The 23,886-nt window shown below is 56.3% G+C and overlaps 1 protein-coding gene across 5 annotated transcripts in view; it reads left to right on the top strand.

Annotated features, from left to right (window-relative positions):
* Window positions 1-23,810, top strand: part of NPRL3 (NPR3 like, GATOR1 complex subunit) — a 37,730-nt gene extending 13,920 nt beyond the window's left edge. For 3 of the 5 annotated variants that reach the window (XM_027613576.2, XM_027613574.2, XM_027613572.2), the window contains 10 exons: window positions 1,095-1,169; window positions 5,420-5,573; window positions 7,028-7,109; window positions 14,581-14,718; window positions 15,653-15,809; window positions 18,683-18,789; window positions 19,215-19,344; window positions 21,242-21,431; window positions 22,150-22,342; window positions 23,241-23,810. In XM_027613576.2, the coding sequence (XP_027469377.1) occupies window positions 1,095-1,169; window positions 5,420-5,573; window positions 7,028-7,109; window positions 14,581-14,718; window positions 15,653-15,809; window positions 18,683-18,789; window positions 19,215-19,344; window positions 21,242-21,431; window positions 22,150-22,342; window positions 23,241-23,406 (1,392 nt within the window). In that variant the 3' untranslated portion in view covers window positions 23,407-23,810. Of the gene's footprint in view, window positions 1-1,094; window positions 1,170-5,419; window positions 5,574-7,027; window positions 7,110-14,580; window positions 14,719-15,652; window positions 15,810-17,675; window positions 17,688-18,682; window positions 18,790-19,214; window positions 19,345-21,241; window positions 21,432-22,149; window positions 22,343-23,240 lie in introns of all 5 variants that reach the window. The other 2 variants (XM_027613575.2, XM_027613573.2) reach the window with 1 other exon arrangement.
* The last annotated feature ends 76 nt before the right edge of the window (window positions 23,811-23,886 follow it).

The following is a 23,886-nucleotide window of genomic DNA, read 5'->3' as shown; positions in this document are numbered from 1 at the left end:
AAGGCAGTCGCTTAACCAACTGAGCCACCCAGGCGCCCGTATTTTTTCTTATTAAATCATGACGTAGCAAATATTATTAATTTGTTCTTACTATTGTGCTAAACCCTGTATGTGCATTCTCCGATGAATGAAATGTTACAGGACTGAGGGGTTTTAACAAGATTGAATGCACTATTACCCAAGGGAATTTGACACCAGAACCTGCTAGTCAGTCCTTTGCATACAGGCACAATCAGGGCTTTGATAAGATGGCATAAGATTTAGTTCTATTTATATGATCCAGAAGTTGTAGTCCTCAAATCTTATCCATGAATATGCCTGTGGAAGGAGCTTCTGAGGCAGTTGGAGATGCCAGGATATCAGACCATGGCTGGGTGCACCGGGCCCCACGGGTGGCACCTTCCTCTTTACCCAGGCCCCTGCAGACAGGGCTCAGTCCGCACTGCTGACGTCTGGGTGACAGAGGGGAGATTTGACATCCTGCCAGGAGTCACACCCTACCAAACTGAGTGACAGGCAGGGATGGTAAAGAGCCTGCTTGGGATGGCCCAGGGAGATGTGGCCACCACCCCCTCACGCACACTCCCATGCCCCCTGGTGGCAACACGTGTATTCAACTTGGTGTTGGTGACCTGCGGTGGCTGGAGCTGGAGCAGCAGCTTGGTCTCTGCTGGCTCTGAGCATTATCCTGTCTCTTAATTGTCCTGAGTGGTTGCCATACCTGGCGGAGACAGAGGACCCAGGTGGACACTGAAAACAGCAGTGGGGGTGGGGGGAGAGTCTGGGCGGAGAATACCCCTCTGCTCGAGCCTCTCCCCATCTTGTCTCGCGGGGGCACCTCAGCTCACTCCCATTGACTGGGGTAGTCTTGTCACTTTGGGTCATAGCGCTGACCCTCCCACTGTCGTCTCAGCCATGTCTCCATCTGTGCTTGCCCACTCAGAGGCAGTGATCACTTCTCAAAGACCCCAGGACTCTGTTTTTCTTTGGGTCGGCTATATTGTGGAACCTCTCCCCCTGCCTGGAGGATAGCACTAAACAGGATTTCTTGGGATGTGGTGGCTCTCGCTCATTAGAATGTATTTCTTTTCCAGGTTTCCAAAACAGATCCATCTCCGAAGAGGGAAGCTCCCACCATGATTCTTTTTAATGTGGTGTTTGCACTGAGGGTGAGCAAGCGTACAGAAGAGCCCTGGTAGATCGGGGAGGAAGGTCCGGGGAGAGTAGCCGCCCCTCACTTCTGGTGACTGTGTCATTGGCTCAGAGCTCAGACTGCCCAGCTGTTGCCAGGCCCCTCCTGGGGTCCTGCAAGAGTCTACCCATACTGTGTTTTCTAAATAAAATACACATAGTATTTACCATTTTAACCATTTTAAAGTGTAGAGTTCGGTGGCTTCAGGAGCCAACGTTGTATGACTCTCACCACTGTCAGTTCCAGGACGTTTCATTGCCCCAAAAGGAGATCACTTATTCCTCATTTCCTCTCCTCTCCCAGCCCCTGGAAACCACCAGTTTGCTTTCCTTCTGTGGGTTTACCTATTCTGCATTTTCATAGAGATTGGATCCTACACTTTGTGACCTTTGGTGTCTGTCTGCTGTCACTTTTTCATCCATGTGGTAGCATGTATCCGTACTTCATTCCTTTTTGTGGCGGAACCGTATTCTGTTGTATGGATGGACCACCGTTTGTGCATCATCTGTTGATGAACGTTTGTGTTGTCTCTGCATTTTGTCCATTATGAACGATGTATGTTCATCAGTACAGTATTGTGACCAATGCTGTTATGGATACATGTGTCCAAATGTTTGCATGGACACATGTTTTCATGTCCCTTGGGTATACACCTCGGAGTGGAATTCCAGGGTTGTGTTGCGGAGCCGCCAGACTGCTGCCCACGGCGGCGGCACCATCTTTCCTCCCCACCAGCAGTGTGAGCGTTCCAGCATACCTTCCTCCTCACCAGCACTTGTTGCTTTCCATTTTGTTTTTAATGATTAAGCTGATCGTTTCTTAGGGCAGTTCCCAGACTGTCTGAAGTTGTGTTAGAGGAGATTTCTTTTCAATGAAGCTGTCAAAATATAAGGGATCTAAGTAAGCATAAAAAGCATCCCTGGGTAAAGACTCACCATATTATGAAAGGACTTTGAATTGCCTAGGAAATATCTATTTGGTGACTTTACATAACGGAATTCCTCTGAACTCTCCCACTACCTGTTTGTGCCAAAATACTCAGTAGTTCTTTCTGGCTGGGCACATGTGATCTGCATGATGGCTTTTCACAGAAGCATTTCAGAGTGACCGGTCTCCGTGACGGGCAGCACTGTGTGCTCTGAAAGCCTTCAGAGTGGCCGAAATGACACTAAGCAGAGGACACCGGTAAAATTGTGTGTCATTCTAAGTCTCGAGGTGCTTTTCTCTTGAGAGGAGACCACATTCACTGTGAACGGCTCAAAACCAAAATGATGCCAGAGAAAAGGTTCTTTGGAATGGAGCTAATTTTTAAAACTGGCCTACCTTGCTGATAAATAAGGAGCCGTGTTAAGACAAAGTGATGGGTTAACAGTGGCTGTCCCTGGGGTGTCCGGTTCCAAGTGGAGACCTTGAATTTTACAGTCTTGGGATGTTCATAGTGTAAATAGTATGGGGCATGACTTCTAAAATGACACACTGCGGACACCCGAGAGAGCAGTCCATTAAGTAAGAAACAGCCCACACAATGCTGGCTAAAGCTGTCCCTGTGGGTGGGCGGTGAGAAGCAGCCGTGGCCCCATCCTGCAGGCAGGCCCTGGTCTCTGGGGAACAGTGTGTGACAGCAGCACGTCTGACTCCCTTGGATACAGCCGTCAAGAAAACAAGCAGATTTTGAGGTTGTAGGGAGACCTTTATGATAATAACCAGGCTGGAAACAGTGCCGGTGTCCGGCAGCTGGGGGCTGATGAGACAGGGCGGTAGTTGCTATGTGGCCCAGCCTGTGGCTGTTGAAGGTGAGGCTTGGGGTGAGGCCAGAACCTGGGGGAGGATGGGTGGATTGCTGTGGTAGGAAACGAGGTAGCGCAGGACTTCAAGTAGCAGGGGCCATGATGTTGGGGGGGGGTGGGAATTTTAAATAATGTAAAGTGCTGATATTTTTAGGGTAGAAAGTTATTTTCTCCTTTTTAATGGTCACATAAAAACATACTGTTTTTTCTTTTCACATCGAAGAGTTTTAAACAAATCCCCAACTAGTGACAATAGTTTGATTAACCTCATACACCCATCTCTGATGTCCCCTTGCTGTCACCAGGCCACCCTGGGTTCTCAGGTGTTTCAGGTCAAGTCCCAGACCTCATGTCTGCTCATTTCTATGTACTTCAGGTGGCATCTCTATGAAATAGGAACAGTTATGTTATACCGTGATACCCTTTCACATCTGATAAAGTTTGCCGTAATTTGGTATCAGCTAGTGCCTGGTGGCCATAGTTTTTGCCGTTGTCCTGTCTGGACCAGGATGAAAACCTCGCCCTCACAGGTGTGTGGGCTGTGTCTGCGGGTCTCTTCCAGTCTAGGACTTTCTTCTCCCTTCATCCCATTGAATGGTCCATGTCTGGATTCATCTGATCGTGCTTACTCTCTGTTTGTGTATTGCCTGCAAATTGGACATTTGCTCTGAAGGCCTTATTACATTTCAGTGCACTTTCTGGGAGCGAGAAAGTCTCACAGGTAATCCCCTAAATTTCCTGCTGTTTCACATCACCGTTGGGGCAAATGTGGTGTTTCTAAGAGTTCCCACTCAGGGCCGGCACGTCCTAGGTGGTCCCTTTCTCACTGTGGCCAGACAAAGCCTTGGGCTCTGCAGGCACCTTGAGTGCTGCCTGGCCTGTGAAGCCACACAGGATACCCCAGCATACCCCATCAGTGCGGGTCATCGGGCCTCGCCTGGGTGAGCACCCCCTTGCATGTCTGGGAATGTACAACTGGTGGGCTCGGCCATCTGACCAAAAACACCGTCCTGTCCCAGCCACTAGGACCGTGAGCATAAGATCAGGCTCTCAGGTGTGGCTTGGTTGCTTCTTGAAGGGAATCACCATGTGCATAGGATCATTCTCCTTCCTCTGTTTTGCTGCTGAGAGTATTTTGATACAGAGTCTTCTAGAAGTGTATTTTGTTGTAAAGCAGTTGCACATTGTACATGCTTTATAACCTAGGCCCTCTAGTTTCACAGTCTTGTGGGAGACATTGTTGAGGGGCTGTCCTTGACATGAAGGGGCAGGGTTGCTGCCCGGTGATGGGCTTGGCCTGAAAGTAGTGTTTAGTCCTCTCCCCAGGGCAGGCATGCTGTTGTCAGGTGTGGATTCTGTTTGTGAACATGAGATCTGCTAGGAGTTCAGAAAATCTTTCCAACTCCAGGTGATGAAGGTGTTCACTGAGTCTGGTGTGGGTTTTGGTCCAGAAGGCTGGCTGTGGACACCTTGCTGGTAGGGCCCTGCTGCCAGATAAACGGGGGGGTGGGGAGGCAGTACTAGGGGTTTAATCAGCGGTACCATGCGTCCCTCTCCCTTCTCCCACCTCCACCCCTCGATCACTCAGCAGCCCTGGCGGCCTCCTGAAACACTGAGTCATGGTTGGCCGGTTATCTGCTCTGTGGAGCATCTTCAGAGACCCTTCAGCTGCCTGCCCCACCCCTGGCCTGGGTGGGTGTGCCTGCCTGGCCTCGCTGGGTGTCTGATAGGTTCCAGGGTTGGCACAGGGGTGCCCAGGGAGCTTGTGGGGAGAGGGGTGGCCTGGAGCCTGCTGACTTCTGTTGGTCAGGCTTGTTTCTGCTGGGAGGAGCCTCTTCTCCTGAGGGCAGTGTGCTCAGCACTCAGCCAGCCTGGGGCTTGTGCTTACTCCGCTCTGTGACCCTGGTGTAGTGGGTCTGTGTGGTTGAATTCTCACAAAGCCTGGTCCTGTCCACCAAGTCAGCCGTACACGGTGACCGCAAACACTGCTGGGCTTGTGCCCTGGATAGGCTCTGTCAGACTGACCGGTGGGGGAGGGCCGCTGTTGAACGTTCTCAGACGGGAGCCTGGGGTCACACAGCGGGTGGGTCGGCTGCTCCGCCGCCCCCGAGCGGAGGCTGGCTCTGTAACCCGCCGTCCTGGATGGCCCTGGTGCGGTGCCCTGCAGCGCCTCCGCTTGTCGGAAATGCCTGTGTCCCCCGCCCCCCCCGGCTGGGGGGCCCCACAGAACCACCCCAGCGTTACCCTGCAGGCAGCCATTCCCGAGCTGGGATGCTGAGCACACTGGCGTTTGTGTGGACGGACCTTGGAGGGGACACAGGGCTGGGGACCGCGGTGGCACCCAGAAGGGGCTGTGCGGGAGAGGAGGACAGAGGGCTCCTCGTGCCGTGGGTCGGCCGCGCCCGGGTGCCGTCCGAGTCCCCCGTGGCCTCTCCCACAGGCCAATGCGGACCCGTCGGTGATAAACTGTCTGCACACCCTTTCCCGACGCATCGCCACCGTGCTGCAGCATGAGGAGCGCCGATGCCAGTACCTCACGAGAGAGGCCAAGCTGATCCTGGCGCTGCAGGACGAGGTGTCCGCGGTGGCTGACGGTGAGCGCCGCGGGAGTCTCTCTGCTCCACACACATGGCAGGGGCCCCGGTCCAGGTTTGCAGATGCAGAGATGGGCACCAAGGGCGTATGTGCTGGTCTGGTGATCTTCCCTGCGAAGGGAGGACGCCCCAAGGGACACAGCTGGAGGGCAGCTCTGAACTGATGCTGGAGATGGATCTTGCAGCCCGAACGGCACCCCGCCTCCCAGCGGCACTGCCCCACGGCCGGTGGCGGGAGGACACGTGCAGGGGCCGCTGGGAATGGGGCTGGCAAGGTGGGCCCTTCCCAGGCCCTCGCTTCCGAGTGAAGTGAAGGAAGACCTAACTGAGTTACCAACGGGCCGATTATTAAAGGTATTATTTGCCAGTAGATCCCCCTGTGGATTTCGGCATTCCGTAACACCTCTAAGCACAGAGAAACGCCTACTTGCAACACACTCCATCTCCATCTCAGATCAGCGCCTCTGAAATAAGAGAAAACCAGGAACAGGTTTGAAGGTGACCCCAGTGTAACTCTAGCGATAAGTGAAAGTGGTGATTGGCGTATGAGTATTGTCCCCCTCAGGTGCATTTTCAGTGAAAACTCGCTTTTTATATTTGACAGCTGCCGAACGTATAATGTTTTGGCTAGTTATGTGTTAATAACAATCCAGAAGCTGTTTAAAAGAAATTCTCTTTAGAGTCTGTCACTTTATCACAGAAATTTTTTTTTTTTTAAGATTTCATTTATCAGAGAGAGCGCGCAAGCAGGGGGAGCAGGAGAGGGACTCGAACCCAGGACCCTGGGATCATGACCCGAGCTTAAGGCAGATGCTTCACCAACTGAGCCACCCGGGTGCCCTTATCACAGGAAATTTTTTTTACAAATTCAATTTAACTACATATTTTAAGGCATTAATGAGAAAGGATTAATGAAAGATTTTTGATCATAAAAATAGTATTGGTATGAGCGAGAGGGACGAGGCATGGAAGCACCTGCTCACCAGGCGGAAAGTGTCTCTGGGGTTCTGTGCTCTGGGGCCACCGGTGAACTGGCTGCAGGGGCAGGGGCACCAGTGGTGGTTTCCATACAGATCTCCCGTATAAAGACAGTGTGAATACATCAGCCAAAGTCTCATCTTAATTCAACTGGTTGCACAGATTATTTTCATGTAAACTTTCTTTGTTTTAAGATTTATTTATTTTAGAGAGAGCATGTGAGTGCGGGGGTGGGGAGGGGCAGAGGGGGAGAAAGAAGCTTGAGCAGGCTCCCCTGCTGAGTGAGGAGCTCAGTGCGGGGGCTCCGTCTCACGACACCCTGAGATCATGATCTGAGTCAAAACCAAGAGTCAGACTTTCAACTGACTGAGCCACCCAGGTGCCCCAGTTAACTTGTTTTAAAGGTATTTTCCATTCTAGCCTTTGCATATTTCCTTGCTTTGGAGGCTCTGAATTCTCTGTTCTGACTCTTGCAGCAAATGATGGTCCTCAGTCCCCATTTCATCACATTCTGCCCAAGTGCAAGCTGGCCAGGGACCTCAAGGAAGCTTATGACAGGTAAGACAGGTGGCGCCCCTGCCCGTGGGCCTTGCTGCCCATTCTCCTGTTGTACCGCTGAGATGGGGGTGAGAGAGGACTGGGAGTGCCAGCCCCCGGAACCGACCCTGAAGTCATGCATGAGAGCCTGAAATTCTCGTGAGTCATGAGATAACAGGTCAGATGACACGGTGCGAGTTCCGGGTCTGCCTCCTAAGATGGGTGTCACTGTCATCACTTCACTGAGGAGGAAACGGAGGCTCAGAGGGTGCCCTCCGCTCGTGGGACTTGGGGTTTGGGGGCTGAGTTTAGGAAGGCAGCCCGCATTGCAGACCCAGCAGAGCCTCTCAGTTGTTCCAGTCATATTGGTGTTCCCAGCTTTCTGTGGAGAAGCAGAGAACTTCTTTTCTTTTAAGAGGGTCCACTGCTCCCTGAGCCTGGGTCTGCAGGGTGGGTGGGAGGTGGTGGAGGGGGCTCGGGCGGGTGCCCAGGTGACACTTCCCCTGCAAGCTGTGCCCTTCTGCTCCAGGACCATTGGTTCTCGAGGGGCCACCACTCAGAGCACTAGACATGTTGCTGCACAGTCTGCACTGAGGTGCAGGCCCCTTCTCTGGGCCTTGTCCGTGCGCGCAGCCCCAGGCCTTCCCAGTGCTTCACTCCATCGGCAGACTCGACGCCACCCGTGGGAGGTGGGCTGGGTCTGAGCTGTGGCTGGCGAGACCATGTGTCGTCCAAGCCCAGAGAAGGTGGCTTGTCTAGCATCCTTTTTTGGTATTAGCATTTTTCCTGATCTCACCAACAATACATGCTCATTATTGATATTTAGGAAATGTAGAAGAGTATAGAGAAAACAGCCCATCTCTGATCCCATACCCAGTGATTATTGTTATGAGCCTTTTGGAAATTTTTCATTCTTTGTGCTGTTTTTTAATTAATTAATTTTTTTTTAAGATTTTATTTATTTATTTGACAGAGAGAGAGAGACAGTGAGAGAGGGAACACAAGCACGGGGAGTAGGAGAGGGAGAAGCAGGCCTCCCGCCGAGCAGGGAGCCCGATGCGGGGCTCGATCCCAGGACCCTGGGATCATGACCTGAGCTGAAAGGCAGACGCTTAACGACTGAGCAACCCAGGCGCCCCTAATTAATTAATTTTTTAAAAAGAATTTATTTATTTGAGAAAGAGCATGCTAGAGCAGGGTGAGGGGCAGAGGGGGAGGGAGAAGCAGACTCCCTGCTAAACAGGGAGCGCGATGTGGGGCTCGATCCTTGGACTCCAGGATCATGACCTGAGCCGAAGGCAGACGCTTCACAGCTGAGCCACCCAGGTGCCCCGTTCTTTTTGCTGTTTTCAGTGAAGCTTTTGAAAGGATCATGTATCCATCCAGCCTGAAAATCAGTGTTGCGTGTGTTTCCTGCTGTGCCACCAGGCCCCTGTCCCGGTGGCAGAAGCATGTCAGCAGGCCGGCATGTGGCATGTGCCATCCTGTACCGCTGGGCTGGAGGTGCACACAGGTGGACGCTGACCCCCTTTGTCCCTTTACATTGCACCTGCTGACGACCCCTGCCTTCTCAGTTTAGCCGTGTAGCCTAGACCCTGTCTCTCCTGGGAAATAAGGACTTCTTCTGCGGCTGCCCAGTTAGCCAGCCCCTGTCCTGGGCATTTCGTCGGCCTCAGCCTCTGGTGCTGCAAGGCCTGATGCTCAGCCGTGCACACGTAGGGTTGTGCACGTGTACCTGTTTATCCATCCGATGAATTGCCAGGCCGAGGAGGTAAAGTCCTTGTGATAGGGCACACGTCCCCGTGGGGCTTTGCCACACGCTGCACCCCCACTAGCCCCACAGGAGATCCCTCTTCCTCTGGCTGTGCCGGCCCAGGGTCTTGGTGAGCTCGACCTCAGGTGTGCTGCGTCCACAGCTGTGTCCGGATGCTGCCGTGCGCGTCCCCCGTCCTGTCCGAGCTGTCCTCAGACCCCCGTCCGTCACACGGGAGGCAGAGCAGGGCTGGCTTCGTCCTGACCCCAGTGACTGCTGGCTGTTAGGGCACGGGGACTGTTGTCCTGTAGTTCCCCCCCCCCCACCGCTTTCTCCCGTGACATCGCTCATGACCATGTCGAAGTCTCTGCAGTCAGAGAAGTGCCGCCCGTTGGTCTTGGGTTGGCTGGTGTTGGGAGTTGCTTCCTTGGAGCATGTTCCCTTGCTCTGAATGGTACTCTGCCTGCCTCAGCTACGGTCAGGCCACAAGCAAAGTTCAGGCTAACCCCAAGATGAACACCAAACCAGAACCAGAAGTGCTATGTCTAAAGAAAGAATGGACTGTGCTTTCTTATGTTTGACCTGCAAGTTGGAGGCAGTGAAGGGCTGCGTGGTTGGCCCACCTGCTGCTGCTGAGAACTTGAGGCAGCGCAGTGCCCCCCAGTGGGCATTGTTTAAAGGAGGCCAGGAATCAGAGTTTGGGGGAAGAAACGGCTCCCAGGGTTCACTGTTCAGCACTTGCCTCCTTCCTCTAGCCCAAGCACCCTGGTGCATTAGTGTTCAGGATCCTGTTTCCTCCAGGTGAACCCCCACCCACCCACCCTTTCCTGTTCCCAGACCCCACCCTGCCCAGTCGTGGGTCCTGGGGCCCAGCTCCCGCAAGCCAGCAGCAGTGCTACTCTGGTGGGAGTCCCAGGGACAGTGGGGTCCTCCCTTGCACCCTGTCCCAGCCTGCCAATAGCAGGGGCTCCGTGACTGCCCAGGAGCCCCCCTGGGCTGTGGCCTTCCCTTTGCTGCTGCAGGGTGGACTTACTTTGGAACTGAGAAAGGAAGACGTGGATTTACATGACTGATCAGTAGCACAGAGCCGCCTTCTCCCTTTGGCAGCTTTCCAGCAGATCCTGGGAAAGGTTTTCTCTGAGCAGACGTGAGACACCGTGGAGGTTGGAGATTGGGGTGAGACTTCTCAAAGGAGTTGTTCTGGATTTGCTGTTCTAATTAAAATTCAGGGTTGTGGTGTGGCCTCGTGCCCCAGGACCTAAGTGTCTGTGAGTATAGGCTGGTAGCATGACTCCCTTGGAGCCTACCCTGACTGTTGCAGCTTCTGTGTCTCCCCCTGGGGGCCCGGTGACCTCAGTGACCGTGCCCCACGCATATGTGTGACGGTCAGGTTGGGTCTCCCGTGAAGTCGGGGAATGTCCCTTCACTTTCTGTAACACAGACCTTGTGGCTGCCCACTGGTGCTTGAAGGAACGAGCAGACAGCAGTCATGTTGTTGTGGAGTCCATGGCTTGACAAAGTGTTTGTTGAACGGTTTTCAGAGGTAACGGGGCCTGTGGTGGGGCCAGGAGGCTCAGAGCTCAGGGGAGCTGCCCAGGGCCTGGTCGGGCGGGTGGCATTGGGAACTCTGTGCTTGGGAACGCTGCCTCCCAGTGCCGTCTGTTCAGAGCAGAGATGCGGCCACAGACATATCCTGGGAGTTTTAGTCCCTTTTTCCATAAAATGCACTTCTATACACCTTTTGTGTGAAATTTCAAGGTGGGCCTTTTAGAGCCCACTCGGCCCTCTTGAATTGTGTACAGTGTCCCACGCCATGTAGTAGGGAGCCTGGCTGTGTGCAGGACCAGAGTGATCGGGGGGTGCTGGGCTGGCCGGGAGACCAAAGAAGGGGGTTTCAGCTCTTAGCTGATGCGTTAGGAGCTGAAGTTCTTTCTCACGTGGTGAGATGGGAGGGTAACGGAGTAAGCTGGTACACACTGCCTTCCATCTGGGGTGGGAACGATAAGGGCATGTCGTGAAGGCCAGTGTGTTGCCTCATGCACAGTCATCGGCTTAGGACTCGGAGCATCTATCTCGCGTGGCAGATGGGGCTGGGCGACGCTGTGTGGCCCCGAGCTGTGTGGCAGGCTGGATAAGCCTCACGTGGGGCAGCGCCTTTCGTAGTGTTTCCAGACCAGACATGGCTCCCTTGCCAGCAGAAGTACAGACATAGCAGGAACCCTGGAGAGTCTGGTCTTAAAAGTGCACTTTGTGTGGCATAGGGAATGTACTCAGTAATACTGCAATAATGTTATTTGGTGACAGATGGCAACTACGCTTATGGGGGTGAGCACTGAGTACTGTAGAGAACTGTCGAACACCGAACCTGGTACAAGCTGTATGTCAACTATTCTGCAATAATAATAAATACATACATGAGTCGTAGCCTCAGAGAGATTTTCGGAGGGGAGGGTGGGCCGCCTCCACCCTGGAGGTGTTAGAAAAAAACAAACTGTGCTTCAAAAACAGAGAGGAGGCTTTTTTCCCCTCCTCTGAGCAGACTTCATTGCGGCTCCTGGCTCACCTCTTGCTGCAGGAGGACTATGGGCTTCCTGGGGCTCCATGTGGGTGGGTGTGTTCCACGCAGGCTCCACGCTGCATCTCAGTGTGAAGTACTCCATGGGTGGACAGATGTCTGGAAAAGTGGAAATCCGCACGAACACCAGGGAACCGACATGGGAGTGTTCGGGAGAAGACCCCACGCCAGTGTGTGCATGCTCGTGGCATTGCCCAGCTCCTGGGGGAGCAAAATGAGCTGCGTGTGAGGTCATAGGAGTATCCGTGTTTAATTCTGATTCTCTGGTGTTCCATCTGCTACCTTGAGCCATATCCTAAGGATGACAGCTCAGAAGCAGACCTTTCTTTCAGTCCACCAGCCTTTCTGTCCAGGTATATAGTGAAACAGAGGAGGGAGGAAGCCTGCTCATGTTAGCTTTATCAAGTTCGCTCTCCCTGCAGCCCTGCTCTTTCTCACTCTTCTCGTCCTTTTGTACATGGAGACTCTCATCCACGGGGCAGCCCTCTCATGGTGTGACCTTGGATTTTGTAAGAGGTTGTTTCTCAGGGTTTGATGGGAGCTGTCCACCTGCAAAGACCCTTGCCCAAAGTTTGGTGAGGTTCTGGGAACCTCCATCTGCTCATATTTACTTATTTAGGACTCCGTTCTTTTTTTTTTAAATTTAATTTAATTTTTTTTTTTAAAGATTTATTTATTTGATAGAGACACAGCGAAAGAGCAGGGGGAATGGGAGAGGGAGAAGCAGGCTTCCCGCGGAGCAGGGAGCCCGATGCGGGGCTCGATCCCAGGACCCTGGGACCATGACCTGAGCCGAAGGCAGACGCTTAATGACTGAGCCACCCAGGCGCCTCTTTAATTTAATTTTTTTAAAAGATTTTATTTATTTATTTGAGAGACAGAATGAGAGAGGGGGAGAGAGAGAGCATGAGAGGGGGGAGGGTTAGAGGGAGAAGCAGACTCCCCGCTGAGCAGGGAGCCCAATGCAGGACTTGATCCTGGGAGTCCAGCATCATGACCTGAGCCGAAGGCAGTCGCCTAACCAACTGAGCCACCCAGGCGCTCACTAGCACTCCGTTCTTCTGGGACCTTGGGGAAGGATCCCAGATCTCTTCTCTAGATTGTGACTCTCATTAGACCCACTCATGCGTTTCACCCTAAGGGACTGTGGCTCAGCAGTGACCAAACTTTTGCCTTCCAGACTCAGCCACAGCCTGCAGCCCCCACCCTCCCAGCAGCGGGTGCTCTGACCTTCCCTCCGGGGGCTATTCAGTGGTGCAGGTGTCCTGGGAGTGCGGCACGGGGCAATGAGCACATAGTGGTGTTGGCAGGAATCCTAGGGGGTCCTGGAGGTCACAGATGTGCTTTGTGTTCTTCCCCATTTTTTCTCATTACACATTCCTTGCTTGAGAAAACAGCTGGCCACAGATTCTGCCGGCTCTTTGGGTGGCCCCGTGGAGAAACCTGTGGTAGTTGGTCTGCTGCCTGAGGCTTCGGGGAAGAGATGGTAAGAACAGCCTGTGGGCGTGGGCAGTGAGGACCTTAGGGCCGCCTGCCAGCACCGTGCATTTGTGTGCCCCCGAGGGAGGTCTGAGCCATGGCCCGCCCCACACTTGGCCGGATGTGGGCGTCTTGGTCTCTCTGGCCACTTGGGAATTGCAGAGTAGGGCTGGAATGTAATGGGAAGAACTGGGCCAGGCCAGGGCAGGCCTCGACAGTGGGCACACATCCCCCTCTTGTCCACCTGCCAGGGGGGCTTTGCCCAAGTGGCCACTTCTCCGTGTCAGACACCGAGTGCTGTTGGCACTTAATACAGGAGCTGTGCACCAGGCTTTGGGTGCTGTCAGGCTGGCTTCTCGTTGGAGGGTTCCAGAAGCACCTGCTGGAAACAGCTCTGTGTGTGGTTCTGCGGTGCAGGGCATACGGGGCCACGTGCCTGCTGAGGAGCCACCAGCAACCTGTTCTCTGAGCAGGGGCTTCCCGGAAGATTGTCCACCCAGAGTTGGCAGCGTGTTCCTTGGACCCCTTTCCTTCCTCTATTCATGAGGTGGTTCTCAGTGCCCCCCAAGCACCCGACACTTGACCAGCTGTGCGGGGAGCAGTTAGTGAAACCTAAGACCAGAGCTGGTGACTGAATTCTGTCGGGGAAACTGCATCCAGCAGCAGACAAGTGTAGGTGCATCCTGTGGTCAGGTGCTCCAGACACGCACGACCACACAGCAGTGATTGCCTGGGGGGCTGGGGCTGGGGCTGGGCCGGGGCTCACCTCACCGAGAAGGTGGGGCTTGAATTGAGACCTGGAACAGGGAAGGAACCCAGGGCACCTGGAGGGAGTCCTAGAGGCCGAGAAGAGCAGAGTGGTCAGTACAGGTGGACCCAGACAGCCTGGGCTAGGAGAGAAGGTCCGAGAAAAGTGGGCAGGTCATGTGGGGCTCCTGGCATTTGGGGGCCCTCACTGGGGCTGCCGAGGTGGGAACCGTGGGGGTCTGAGTGGGGAGGGCGGGCTGTCCGGGGGGGGGGGGGCTGGTGCTGCGCAGGTCTGTAGGGAGAGCAGACAGGATTTGCAGATGGTCAAGGTGGGATGTGGGAGAAACAAGGATTCAGGGACAGGGTGGCCGGATGTGGCCTGAGCAGTGTTTGGCCCTGAAAGAACCAAACTGCCGTCACCGAGGAGGTGGGGAGCAAGAGGTTTGCAGCTGAGGCTGGCTGGGACAGTTGCTTTGGTGCAGCTTGGCATCTGTAGGGAGGAGGGTGCCTTGTGCTTCTCCCTGATGGGACGTTTTGGGGGGCTTGGCAGCCCCTGCACACACCTTTCCCCCCCTGCCCACACCTTTCCCCTCCTGCCCACCTCTCTTTTGGAGACAGGCCCTGCCCTGCCTAGCTGCCCACCTGTGATGGGGCCTTCACGGGGTGTGCGAGGGGCCTGGCCCTCACCCTGTGCCGAGGAGGCCTTAGCCCTGCAACGTTGAGCCTCTGGAGCAGACACGGAAGAGGCTTCCCTTGAGTCCTGGCACTCTGGTCGGACTGCAGATTCCAGGGCGACCCAGAGATAGATTTGTGTGTGTTCTTCTCTTAAGCACCCTGAGATCTGGAAAGATGCTTTCTTGCCCGAGGGCTTCACAGGGTTTTGTGGTGTGTGTGGGTTCGCGATGGCACCTGACAGCAGCGGGGCCTGCTCTCTGCAGCCTGTGTACTTCGGGCGTGGTGCAGCTCCACATCAACAGCTGGCTGGAGGTGAGCTTCTGCCTGCCCCATAAGATCCACTACGCCGCTGCCAGCCTCATTCCACCCGAGGCCATCGAGCGGAGCCTGAAAGCCATCCGGTGAGTGCCAGCCTACATACTGCCTAGCTTCTCTGCCTGGGGAGAGTTGTCCTTTCTTCTTCTTGCTGCAGGAATCGGCAGGTAAGGCTCTACTGCTGATGGAAGTAAAAACGTGTATTTTGGGGTCTGGTTTTTGTCCAGAAATGACCAACCGCAAGTTTCCTCTGGGCCCTCTCGGCACCGCAAGGGCGATAGGCTCTGTGCTCGGGGGTCTTCGCCTCAGGCCTGGGCAGGGCTGTAGGGGCTGAGCTCCCTGGCAAGACACTGGACTGTGGGGGGAGTTCCATCCTCCCAGGGCTGCTCACCGGACCTCCTGCATTTGAATCAGAACTTGTGGGAACTCAGTTTCTTAATTTAACTGGTTTCCTGCAAGGAAAGAGCTAAGCTCAGTTTTTGCAACCCCCCCACCCCCATTAAAGTCTCCTGTTTCCTTAGATATTTTTATAACTGAAAAAAGAAATCTGGGCACATTACAGAAAATTTGGAGATGAAAGAAAGCAAGGCACTACCTAACCGTCTCTCCCTTGCCCAGTCTGTGCTCTGAGTCCGTGTCCTTCCTCCTGGACTTCCTTGCTGAAGTATAATTTTATGTAGTTCTATTCATAGCCTGTGGCGGGGATTTTGCTTTTCCATATTTGGGACTCTGCCTGGAAAATATTCATGTATTTTTTCGGTCAACAGATGTTCACTGGGCAGTCCCGGAGGTGGGAGATGGAGTTGGGTCGTCGGGCCTTCTTCAGTTTTGTTCCACTTTGTTTTTTCTGAGGGTTGTAGTGACCCCTGTGGCTTCTTAGAGGCCCCTGGACACACTGCTCCTTCTGTGTAACCCTTGCAGTGGCCTCTTCCCTCGGGTTCGGTGTGTGTGCCCCAGCAGCGTGCCTGGTCAGGGGGCCTGGGCTCGTGTGTCCCGCTGACCCCTGACTCTGCTCTGCAGCCCGTACCACGCTCTACTGCTGCTCAGTGATGAGAAGTCCCTGCTGGGCGAGCTCCCGCTCGACTGCTCCCCGGCCCTGGTGCGCGTCATCAAGACCACATCCGCCGTCAAGAACCTGCAGCAGCTGGCCCAGGATGCAGACCTGGCCTTGCTGCAGGTATCAGCCTGGGGGCCTGGGGACACACCGCAGTGGGGGAGAATGGGAGGGCACCTCAAAGCAGGTGGTCCTTGGGTGGAGGTGGGAGGTCAGGGCCTCAGGAAAGCAGGCTGCCTGTGTGCCGTGTCCCCAGGACCTCTGTCCAGCTGAGCGCCACTGCATGGCCTTCCGTGGTGGGGTGGGTCGTTCCTGGGTTGGCTCCAAGTTCTGGAATGAGTCAGGCTTGGCTTTGGGGCTGGCTTTGTCAACTGGCTGTGGGGGACTGACGTTGTCCTCTGTCCAGGAGTCGTGAGGCATGAGGCCCTCCAGTTGCTGGGTGTCTGGCTGTGGAGAATGGGGTGCCAGGGCTGGGGGCTTGCAGGGTTGAAGCAGGGGCCCTCAGGGTGTCACCATGTGAGAAAGTACCACATCTGTACTTTGCCAGTGTGGGAGCTGAGGTCCCACCTGTGTGCAGAACCAGGGCCTAACCTGCTGGCCTTGACCACCCCCCTTTTGTGTGCATTCAGGCCTGTGTTCTGTAGGAGGTCCCATCCTCTTGCTGAGCCATGTGCTTGTGGGCTGCATGTTTTCTTTCTTAAGATTTATTTACGTATTTGAGAGAGAGTGCGCTTGTTCACATGAGAGCTGGGGGAGAGGCGGGGGGAGAGGGACAGAATCCCTTGCAGACCCCCTGCCGAGCAGGGAGCCCAACCCAGGGATTGGCCTCATGTGTTCTCATGACCCTGAGATCATGACCTGAGCCGAAAACAAGAGCCGGTTGCCCTCAGTCCTGGCTGTGATCTGGTTGGAGCCTGGGTGGGGGCCAGGGAGTGAGAAGAAGCTCAGGAAGAGGTTGAGGGTCCCAGGGCGGTTGTGCCTCCCAAGTGACAGCGGAGGGCAGGACCACGGTCTGGTCGTGGTGGGCACCGTGTGGCCACCAGGGGGCAGCAGGACCTGTCCCCGGAGCGGTGGCTCTGAGGAAGAGGAGCCCAGGCGTGAGGCGGGCTTGAGGCAGGCCTGCCCTGCCACCCACCCCCCCCACCCACCCAGGCACGCCTTTGGCGTTTGGTCCTTAGCTGTTGGGGGAGCCTAACTCTCAGGCCTGTGTTTCCCAAAGCAGCGGTTTCTGAGTCTGCCATCCAGAATGAGTCGTTCCCTTGTTTGTACCCCATGACCTTTGTCCATCCCCTGAGACCGTCTGTCGGATTCTGCCCTCATGCATTGTCATACGGGCTCCTGGACTGGAGGAGCTGAGCACCACATCCTGCTCCCCTTTGTAGCATCATCCGCAAGACAGAACCTTAAATGTGCTGGCTGTTTTGTACACACTGCAGAGCTTATGTTCTGTCCCATACGGGCTAAGCTTTCGAGTTTCTTGGTCTCTCTGGACAAAGACAAAGCTCTGGTGATGTCCCCTTCACTTCCCTGCCCTAGCCTTGCCATGGGGAGACCGTTTTTCCCTTCCGTAATCCTCCCTACTGAACGCTCCTCTAATCAGCGTTTCCTGCTGGTGTGGTTGGCCTTCCTGGCCCCTGCAGCTGCTGTTACCTGTGGCAGGTGGCCCCGTGGGGCCCGAGGACGGCAGAGCTGGCCGAGCCCGGTTGGAGCCCCAAGAACGGGTGGCTGCCCTAGGGAGAAAGTGTCAGCTTCGGGTGTGAGCGTCTTCAGATGATTTAAAGCGACTTATGTTCTCAGGGTGCCCGGCTGGCTCAGTCAGTGGAGCCTGCGACTCTTGATCTTGGGGTCGTGAGTTTGAGCCCCATGTTGGGCATAGAGATTGCTTAAGAAAAAGTAAAATCTTAAATAATTCGTGTTCCATCACAGGCAGTCAGTATTTTGGGCTTTTACTTCTAGCATAATTAGTATACGGTGTTTTGTTGGTTTCAGGTGTGCAATACAGTGAGTCAGCAGTTCCGTATGTTAGTGCTTCATCCCCAAGATAAGTGCGCTCTTAACCCCTTTACCTGTTTCACCCGTCCTCCCATCCATCTCCCCTATTTTGGGCTTTTTTGTCGTGATAGAGTCAGTATGTTCAAATATTACACAAGTTACCGGCACAGAGAATCCCTGCAATCCTGTATCGCAGAGGTAACCACTGTAGATTCCTTCAGACTTTTTGTATGAATCAATTATTAACACATTATCTTTGAATCAGAAAATTAGGGTCACACTGCCCATTCCTTGTGATTGGCTCCCCACAGACCTTCACATCCTCTCTAGGTCCTGTGAATGCAACCTTATGTGGGACTTTGCAGATGTGATGAAGGACCTTGAGGTGGGCAGTGACCCTGGATTGTCTGGGTGGGCCCAGTGTCACCACAGGGCCCTTGTGAGAGATGGGCAGGGGGTATGACCGCGGAGGCAGAGATCGGAGGGATGTGGCCACGCGCCAGGGAACACTGCCGCTCGAGGAGATAGGGCAACTTTTCCCCCAGAGTCTCCGGAGAGTGTGTCCCTGCTGAGAGCTGGAGTCCAGCCTGAGCTATGGGTTCAGACCTCTGGTCTCCAGGATGGTGCTCTGGCTGCAGGGAGCGGTGGGAGGTGGATAGCACAGGTGAGGGCGATGGCAGCTGGAGGGAAGCAGACATATCCTTGCTTTGGAGTGTCAGTAAGACTTGGGATGAGAGAGAAGAGCGGCGGTGAAGGAGCTGAGGTTTCTGCCGTGTTGGCGCTGGTGGTCCTGTTTGCCGAGGTGAGGTGTCCCAGTGCTCATGAGACCTTTCCTGAGTGCCAGCCTGGACAGGGTCCTGTGGTCACGGTCCTCTGGGAAGTGACCATCCCAAACCACACCAGGGACCAGTGATAAGAAGGGTTATTGTGCGTGTGCTGTGCCAAACGCCCGGGCAGGGGGTCGGAGGGTCGGGCAGTATCCTCCCAGCTCCCACTGCCTGCAGGTTTTCCAGCTCGCGGCCCACCTGGTGTACTGGGGCAAGGCCATCATCATCTACCCGCTGTGTGAGAACAACGTCTACATGCTTTCTCCCAATGCCAGCGTGTGTCTGTGAGTATCTCTGGTCTCCGGAGCCCAGGATGGTGCTCCCCACTTGGGTTTGCTTGCTGGCCTCTGCTGTGTCCACGTTCTAATTCTGGCCTGTGCCACGTGGCCTGCCCCGGGCCTGTGCTCTTCCGGCATTCAGAGCCCCCATGCAGGGTCCGGCCAGTGGGCTCCGGATGGGGTGCCTGGGCTGGGGGGTGGGAGCCTTGATCTTGACTCGGGGGCTCAGAGGGGCCCTGGCCTGTGCCTCTGGCTCCTGCTGTCCATCGCGGGAAGGCACCTGGGTTCTGTCCTCAATGCACCCATCCTGGGCCACCTGCCATGCTGCGCCTCCCTGCTGTCTGCCCTGGGCTTGTGGCGAGGGCACAGACGTCAGGGATCAACGGTGAGGCCTGCTGAGCCCATGGGCATGCTCGCCTCACCTCTCCCAGGTACTCCCCACTGGCCGAACAGTTCTCCCATCAGTTTCCAGCTCACGACCTGCCCTCTGTCCTTGCGAAGTTCTCCTTGCCTGTCTCCTTGTCAGAATTCAGGAACCCCCTCGCCCCCCCTGTGCAGGAGGTAAGTTGCAGGAGTCCAGGGAGTCCGGGAACCACCCACCCAGTGTCCATTCCTTATCCCAAGGCCCACAGTGCTGCTGTACCCTTAGCCTGGGTTTTGGGGAGGAGGGGGCTTGGCTGTGTCGGTGGTACATGTCACGCCAGGGTGACCAATAGCTGGCTCCCCAGCCAGGCCACCTGCAGACACCTGGGCAGTCCCAAGTCCCACCCCCCACCCTCACCCCCCCGCCCCGGTGGAGCCCAGCCTGGCTGCCGTGAGTGGTTCTCGGGGTTAGAACCGAGTTAAGAGGCCCAGATGGCAGGAAAGTGGTAACCTTTCCTGGGGGGTTGCCGAGTCAGCTTTGTTTTCACTGAACTTGGGCCCTGGCCTCAGGCTCTCCCCCCTTCACGGTCTAGGTGGCCACAGGGTGTGTGGGTCTAAGTCCTGGGCCCACCGTTCCCCAGAATCTCCTCATCCAAGAGGATCTGGAGAGGACAGGCCTGGGACAGGCCCCAGTGGGCCTGGGTCCAGGCGAGGGACAGGTGGGGTTGCTGGGTGTGGCAAGGGCTCATCCAGGGAGGCATGAGCATGTGGAATGAACTGGTGAGCTCTGGGTCAGGTGCAGGCTGGATCCCAGAACGAGCCTCTTCTTCCCTCCCTTGTGCTGAAGGCCTGCAGCTCTGGAACTCTGGGCAGGGAGCGCAGAGCCAGGATGGGGCAGGTGTTGGGAGATGGGGCTGGGTGTTCTCAAGGCTTTGTCTTCAGAAGGAAAGTATTTTTTTTTTTTTTTAAATAAGTGTGAGATCTGTTAGGCAAAACCAGTCCTTAAAAGCAAACCCTTTCCCTTTGTCTCAAGTTGTGAATGAGGAGGAGATCCTGGTTCTTGAGTTCATTCAGATGCTGTGTGTGACAGAGTTCTAAAGGCTGTCTTTCATGGGGCCTTTGGTTTCCAGGAACTGTGCCAGGCCCTGCCAGCTGAATAAAAGCCACACTTTGCATCTGTGCCCCCACTTCCCCCAGCAGAAGCTTCCTAATGGTCCGGATGGCGGGTGGATTTTCCAGGCCATGCCTGGGGGCGCCTTGTGCTTGGTCAAGGGGCTCAGATGGAGCGGGGTGAGGCGCCTGCTTGTCACGTTTCCTGCTTCAGGGCCTGGCATGTGCTCTGGAGTGCTTATGAAGCGCCTTTGTTTTATTCCTTAATTCTAACTATCTTACAGTCCTTTTCAATTTTATTTGGTTTGACCAGGTCATGACCTGCCCCTGGTACGTGGTACATCCCTGTTTCCATGCCCGGCAGCCGTCCCTTCCCAGGGGGGACTCCCAAAGCCAAGCAGGCAGATGTGTGACCTTCCTGTTCACCCATGCTCGAGCTGGGCCTGCTCAGGGCTCCTCACTGGCCCTGCACAGGGGCCAGCCCCATGAGAGAAGGGTGGACTCCACACACCTCATCGGGGCTCATGGTCCTTGGGCAGGCTTCCAGGTTGAGCCAGGCAGAGGACTTCTGCTCTCCAGACAGCTGCCTGCAGCTTCTTTGTGAACAGTGTCCAGGCCACGGTGCGGAGGTCCCCACAGGCCCAGCTCTGTGGTGGGGGTCCATGTACTCGGCCCTGCTTCTCAGCGGGGGGCACGAAAGGCCGGGCACGGGGGCAGCCCGAGTGTGTGGTGGGAGCGCTCCTGTGACCTTCCCTGGAGCAAGGAGTTGGGCTTGGCCAGCAGCTGAGGGGTCCTTTTCTGAGGTGGGAAGCCTTGTGCCCCGGGGTCAGGCCCCTGGAGCTCATGGACCCCTTGCCTCTGGGATGACTCGTGGGGATCGTGTCTTAGGTCATGGCTCCTTGGTCCTCCCTGGAGGGGAGCAAGGCAGTGGCGGGGGACCAGCCTTCCTCCGCTGCCCTGGGGGCTCATGCCGCCTGTCCTGCAGACCCAGCTCATTCAGATGGTGGTGTGGATGCTGCAGCACAGACTCCTTGTCCAGCTGCACACCTACGTGTGCCTGATGGCCTCGCCCAGTGAGGATGAGCCCCACCCTCGAGAGGACGATGTCCCCCTCACCACCAGGGTCAGCGGCCGCAGCCTCAGCACACCTAATGCGCTCAGCTTTGGTTCCCCAAGTAGGCGCCCCCTGCCCAGGGCATCCAGCTGGTGGGTGGGGGTGGCATTTGGGAGGCACTTGGGAGTGGCAGCTGGGATCCTGACATGGGCACTGCTGGGGCTGACTGATGTGCCCTCACAGGGCCGTGCGTGTGCACACACTCCCGCCCTGTATGTGGGCACCTGGGCCCTCACCCGGACAGCCCCCGTCCCCTGCTGAGCAGCTTGCCCCTTGAAGGAGGGCAGGAGACCCCTCTCCCTCGCCTCCTGCACCTCTGTGGCTCTGGGCTCCCAAGCAGCCTGGGATCAGAGCAGACGTCCCAGCCTTGCTGGGAGGATAGTTGAGCCCGCTGTTTCAGGGCCTGTGAGGAGACACTGGCTCACAGTCGCTTCTTAGAAGAGCTGCTGTGGCCACCGCATGCGCCCAAAGGACACAGCCCATTGCCAGGCCCCGGGTCCCCCAGGCTTCCCAGGCTCGGGGGAGACGAAGGGCTGGAAGGCTCCCTAGGCTGAGGCCTGACCTTGATCTTCAAGTTCAGTGCAAGGACCCGGCCTTGCTCAGGGCCCTCCCTTGTCCATCTTGGGACGGACGGGTGGGACGAGCAGGCCTGCCTTGGGGTGTGGAGGCTGCTACCGGAGGGTGCGGCAGCGGATTCCCGGTGGACACGGATGGCACAGTGGGTGCACCAGGGGCGTGTTTGGGGGGCCGGCTGCTCCCTGACGCGTGCCCACCCACAGCCAGCAGTGACGACATGACCCTCACTAGCCCCAGCATGGATAACTCCAGCGCGGAGCTCCTCCCCAGTGGGGACTCACCACTCAACAAGAGGATGACGGAGAACCTGCTGGCCAGCCTGTCCGAGCACGAGCGGGCTGCCATCCTCAGCGTGCCTGCAGCCCAGAACCCCGAGGACCTCCGCATGTTTGCCAGGTGGGGGCAGGCGGACCCGCAGCACTGGGCCAGTTCTAGGGTCAGATCAGCAAGTGGATGGGGACTTACCCAGCACAACCCAGCTGAAATCCACTGATGACCAACGGCAGTTGCTGGTTGCTGTGGCATCTCAAGCACTGAGGTGTCCCCAACTGGCGCCTGTGTGTGCCCACTGTGGCCGGCACCGTCTGTCATCAAGATGCCAGGCCTGGTGCCTCTGCCTGTGGGGGTCCCTCCAAGACTGCCTGGGTGTCTCTTGGTACTCCTTTGGAAGCTGCGGCAGGTTCTTATCCTCACAGCTGGGAAAACTCTGAGCCTGGGCTGGGGGCGGTGGTGTCCAGGACCCCTACATCATTGGTGACACTTTGTCACACCCAGCTTTGACTTGGGGGGCTCTGCAGATGGAGGGTTTTTTGGGTGGGGTGAGGCTGACTGGCAGCAGGCCCCCAGTTAAGAACCGCATGCCAGGTGACTCTTGGAAGCAGCTGGGTCCCGGCCTCCTCTGTGCCAGCTCCAGCCACACATGGCCCCTAGAGCAGTGACCCCGTCTGGGCCCATAGCCACATGGCACTTGCTGCCACAGCAGCATGAAGAAGGGAAGCCCCCGGCAGACCTGTCCCCTGCATTTTCCTACCCATGCCAGCATGCCGAGGGCAGATGTGAGCCTCAGGCTCAGGTGGCTCCAGGGGGTGAACAGCCGTGTGTCCTCGTGGACCCACGTCAGGGCACCGTGTGGGTGGGCGGCGGGTCCGGGGAACTCACCTGCCCCTGTTGGGGGTGGAGGCCCCGGGATCCCTGCCAGCTCTGCCTAGGTCTGTGGGCAGCTCAGCACCGATCCCCACCGTGGCTGTTAGGACAGGGGCTGCCTGGGCTCACGCTGCCCTCTCCCCCACCCCAGGCTCCTGCACTACTTCCGTGGCCGCCACCACCTGGAGGAGATCATGTACAATGAGAACACACGGCGCTCCCAGCTGCTCATGCTCTTTGACAAGTTCCGCAGTGTGCTGGTCGTGACCACCCATGAGGACCCGGTCATCGCTGTCTTCCAGGCACTGCTCCCCTAGGCCAGGCCAAGGCCGAGGGGACAGGCAGGCCGCTGCCCTCCATGTTCTCGTTCTCAGCCGGCCTTTGAGACAGCCTCAGTGTCCGAGCTCCCAGCCGCAGAGAGTGTCCAGGACTTAGGCCTGTGTTCTCCCCACACACAGAATCGGGCCGTGCGTCTCTCAGACCCTCCTCCCAACCCTGGCCTCGTTCCCCGGCCCCCCTCCACGGCTGCCTTCCCCACAGCCACCCTGGGCAATACACAGAAACGTGTCTGAGGCCAAGAGCGGACGAGAGCCCGGCCCAGCCCCCACTACAGCCTTCGTGTTCGCCTCCAGGAGGCTCATGACTAGGCTGTCACCCACCCCCTCTTTGACATCTGCTGCACAAGGGCCTGAGCTGATCCACGTCTTGGGGGTGATTCTGCCCTGGTGCCCCCCACCCTCCCTCCCTCAGGCCTGAGGAACAGTGCGTCCAGCCTCCTGAACACCCAGGGCCTCCGA

The sequence above is a fragment of the Zalophus californianus genome, chromosome 10 (assembly GCF_009762305.2).
Source record: "Zalophus californianus isolate mZalCal1 chromosome 10, mZalCal1.pri.v2, whole genome shotgun sequence".
In the NCBI taxonomy this organism is placed as follows: domain Eukaryota; kingdom Metazoa; phylum Chordata; class Mammalia; order Carnivora; family Otariidae; genus Zalophus; species Zalophus californianus.
This window is presented reverse-complemented; position numbering and strand designations above follow the sequence as displayed.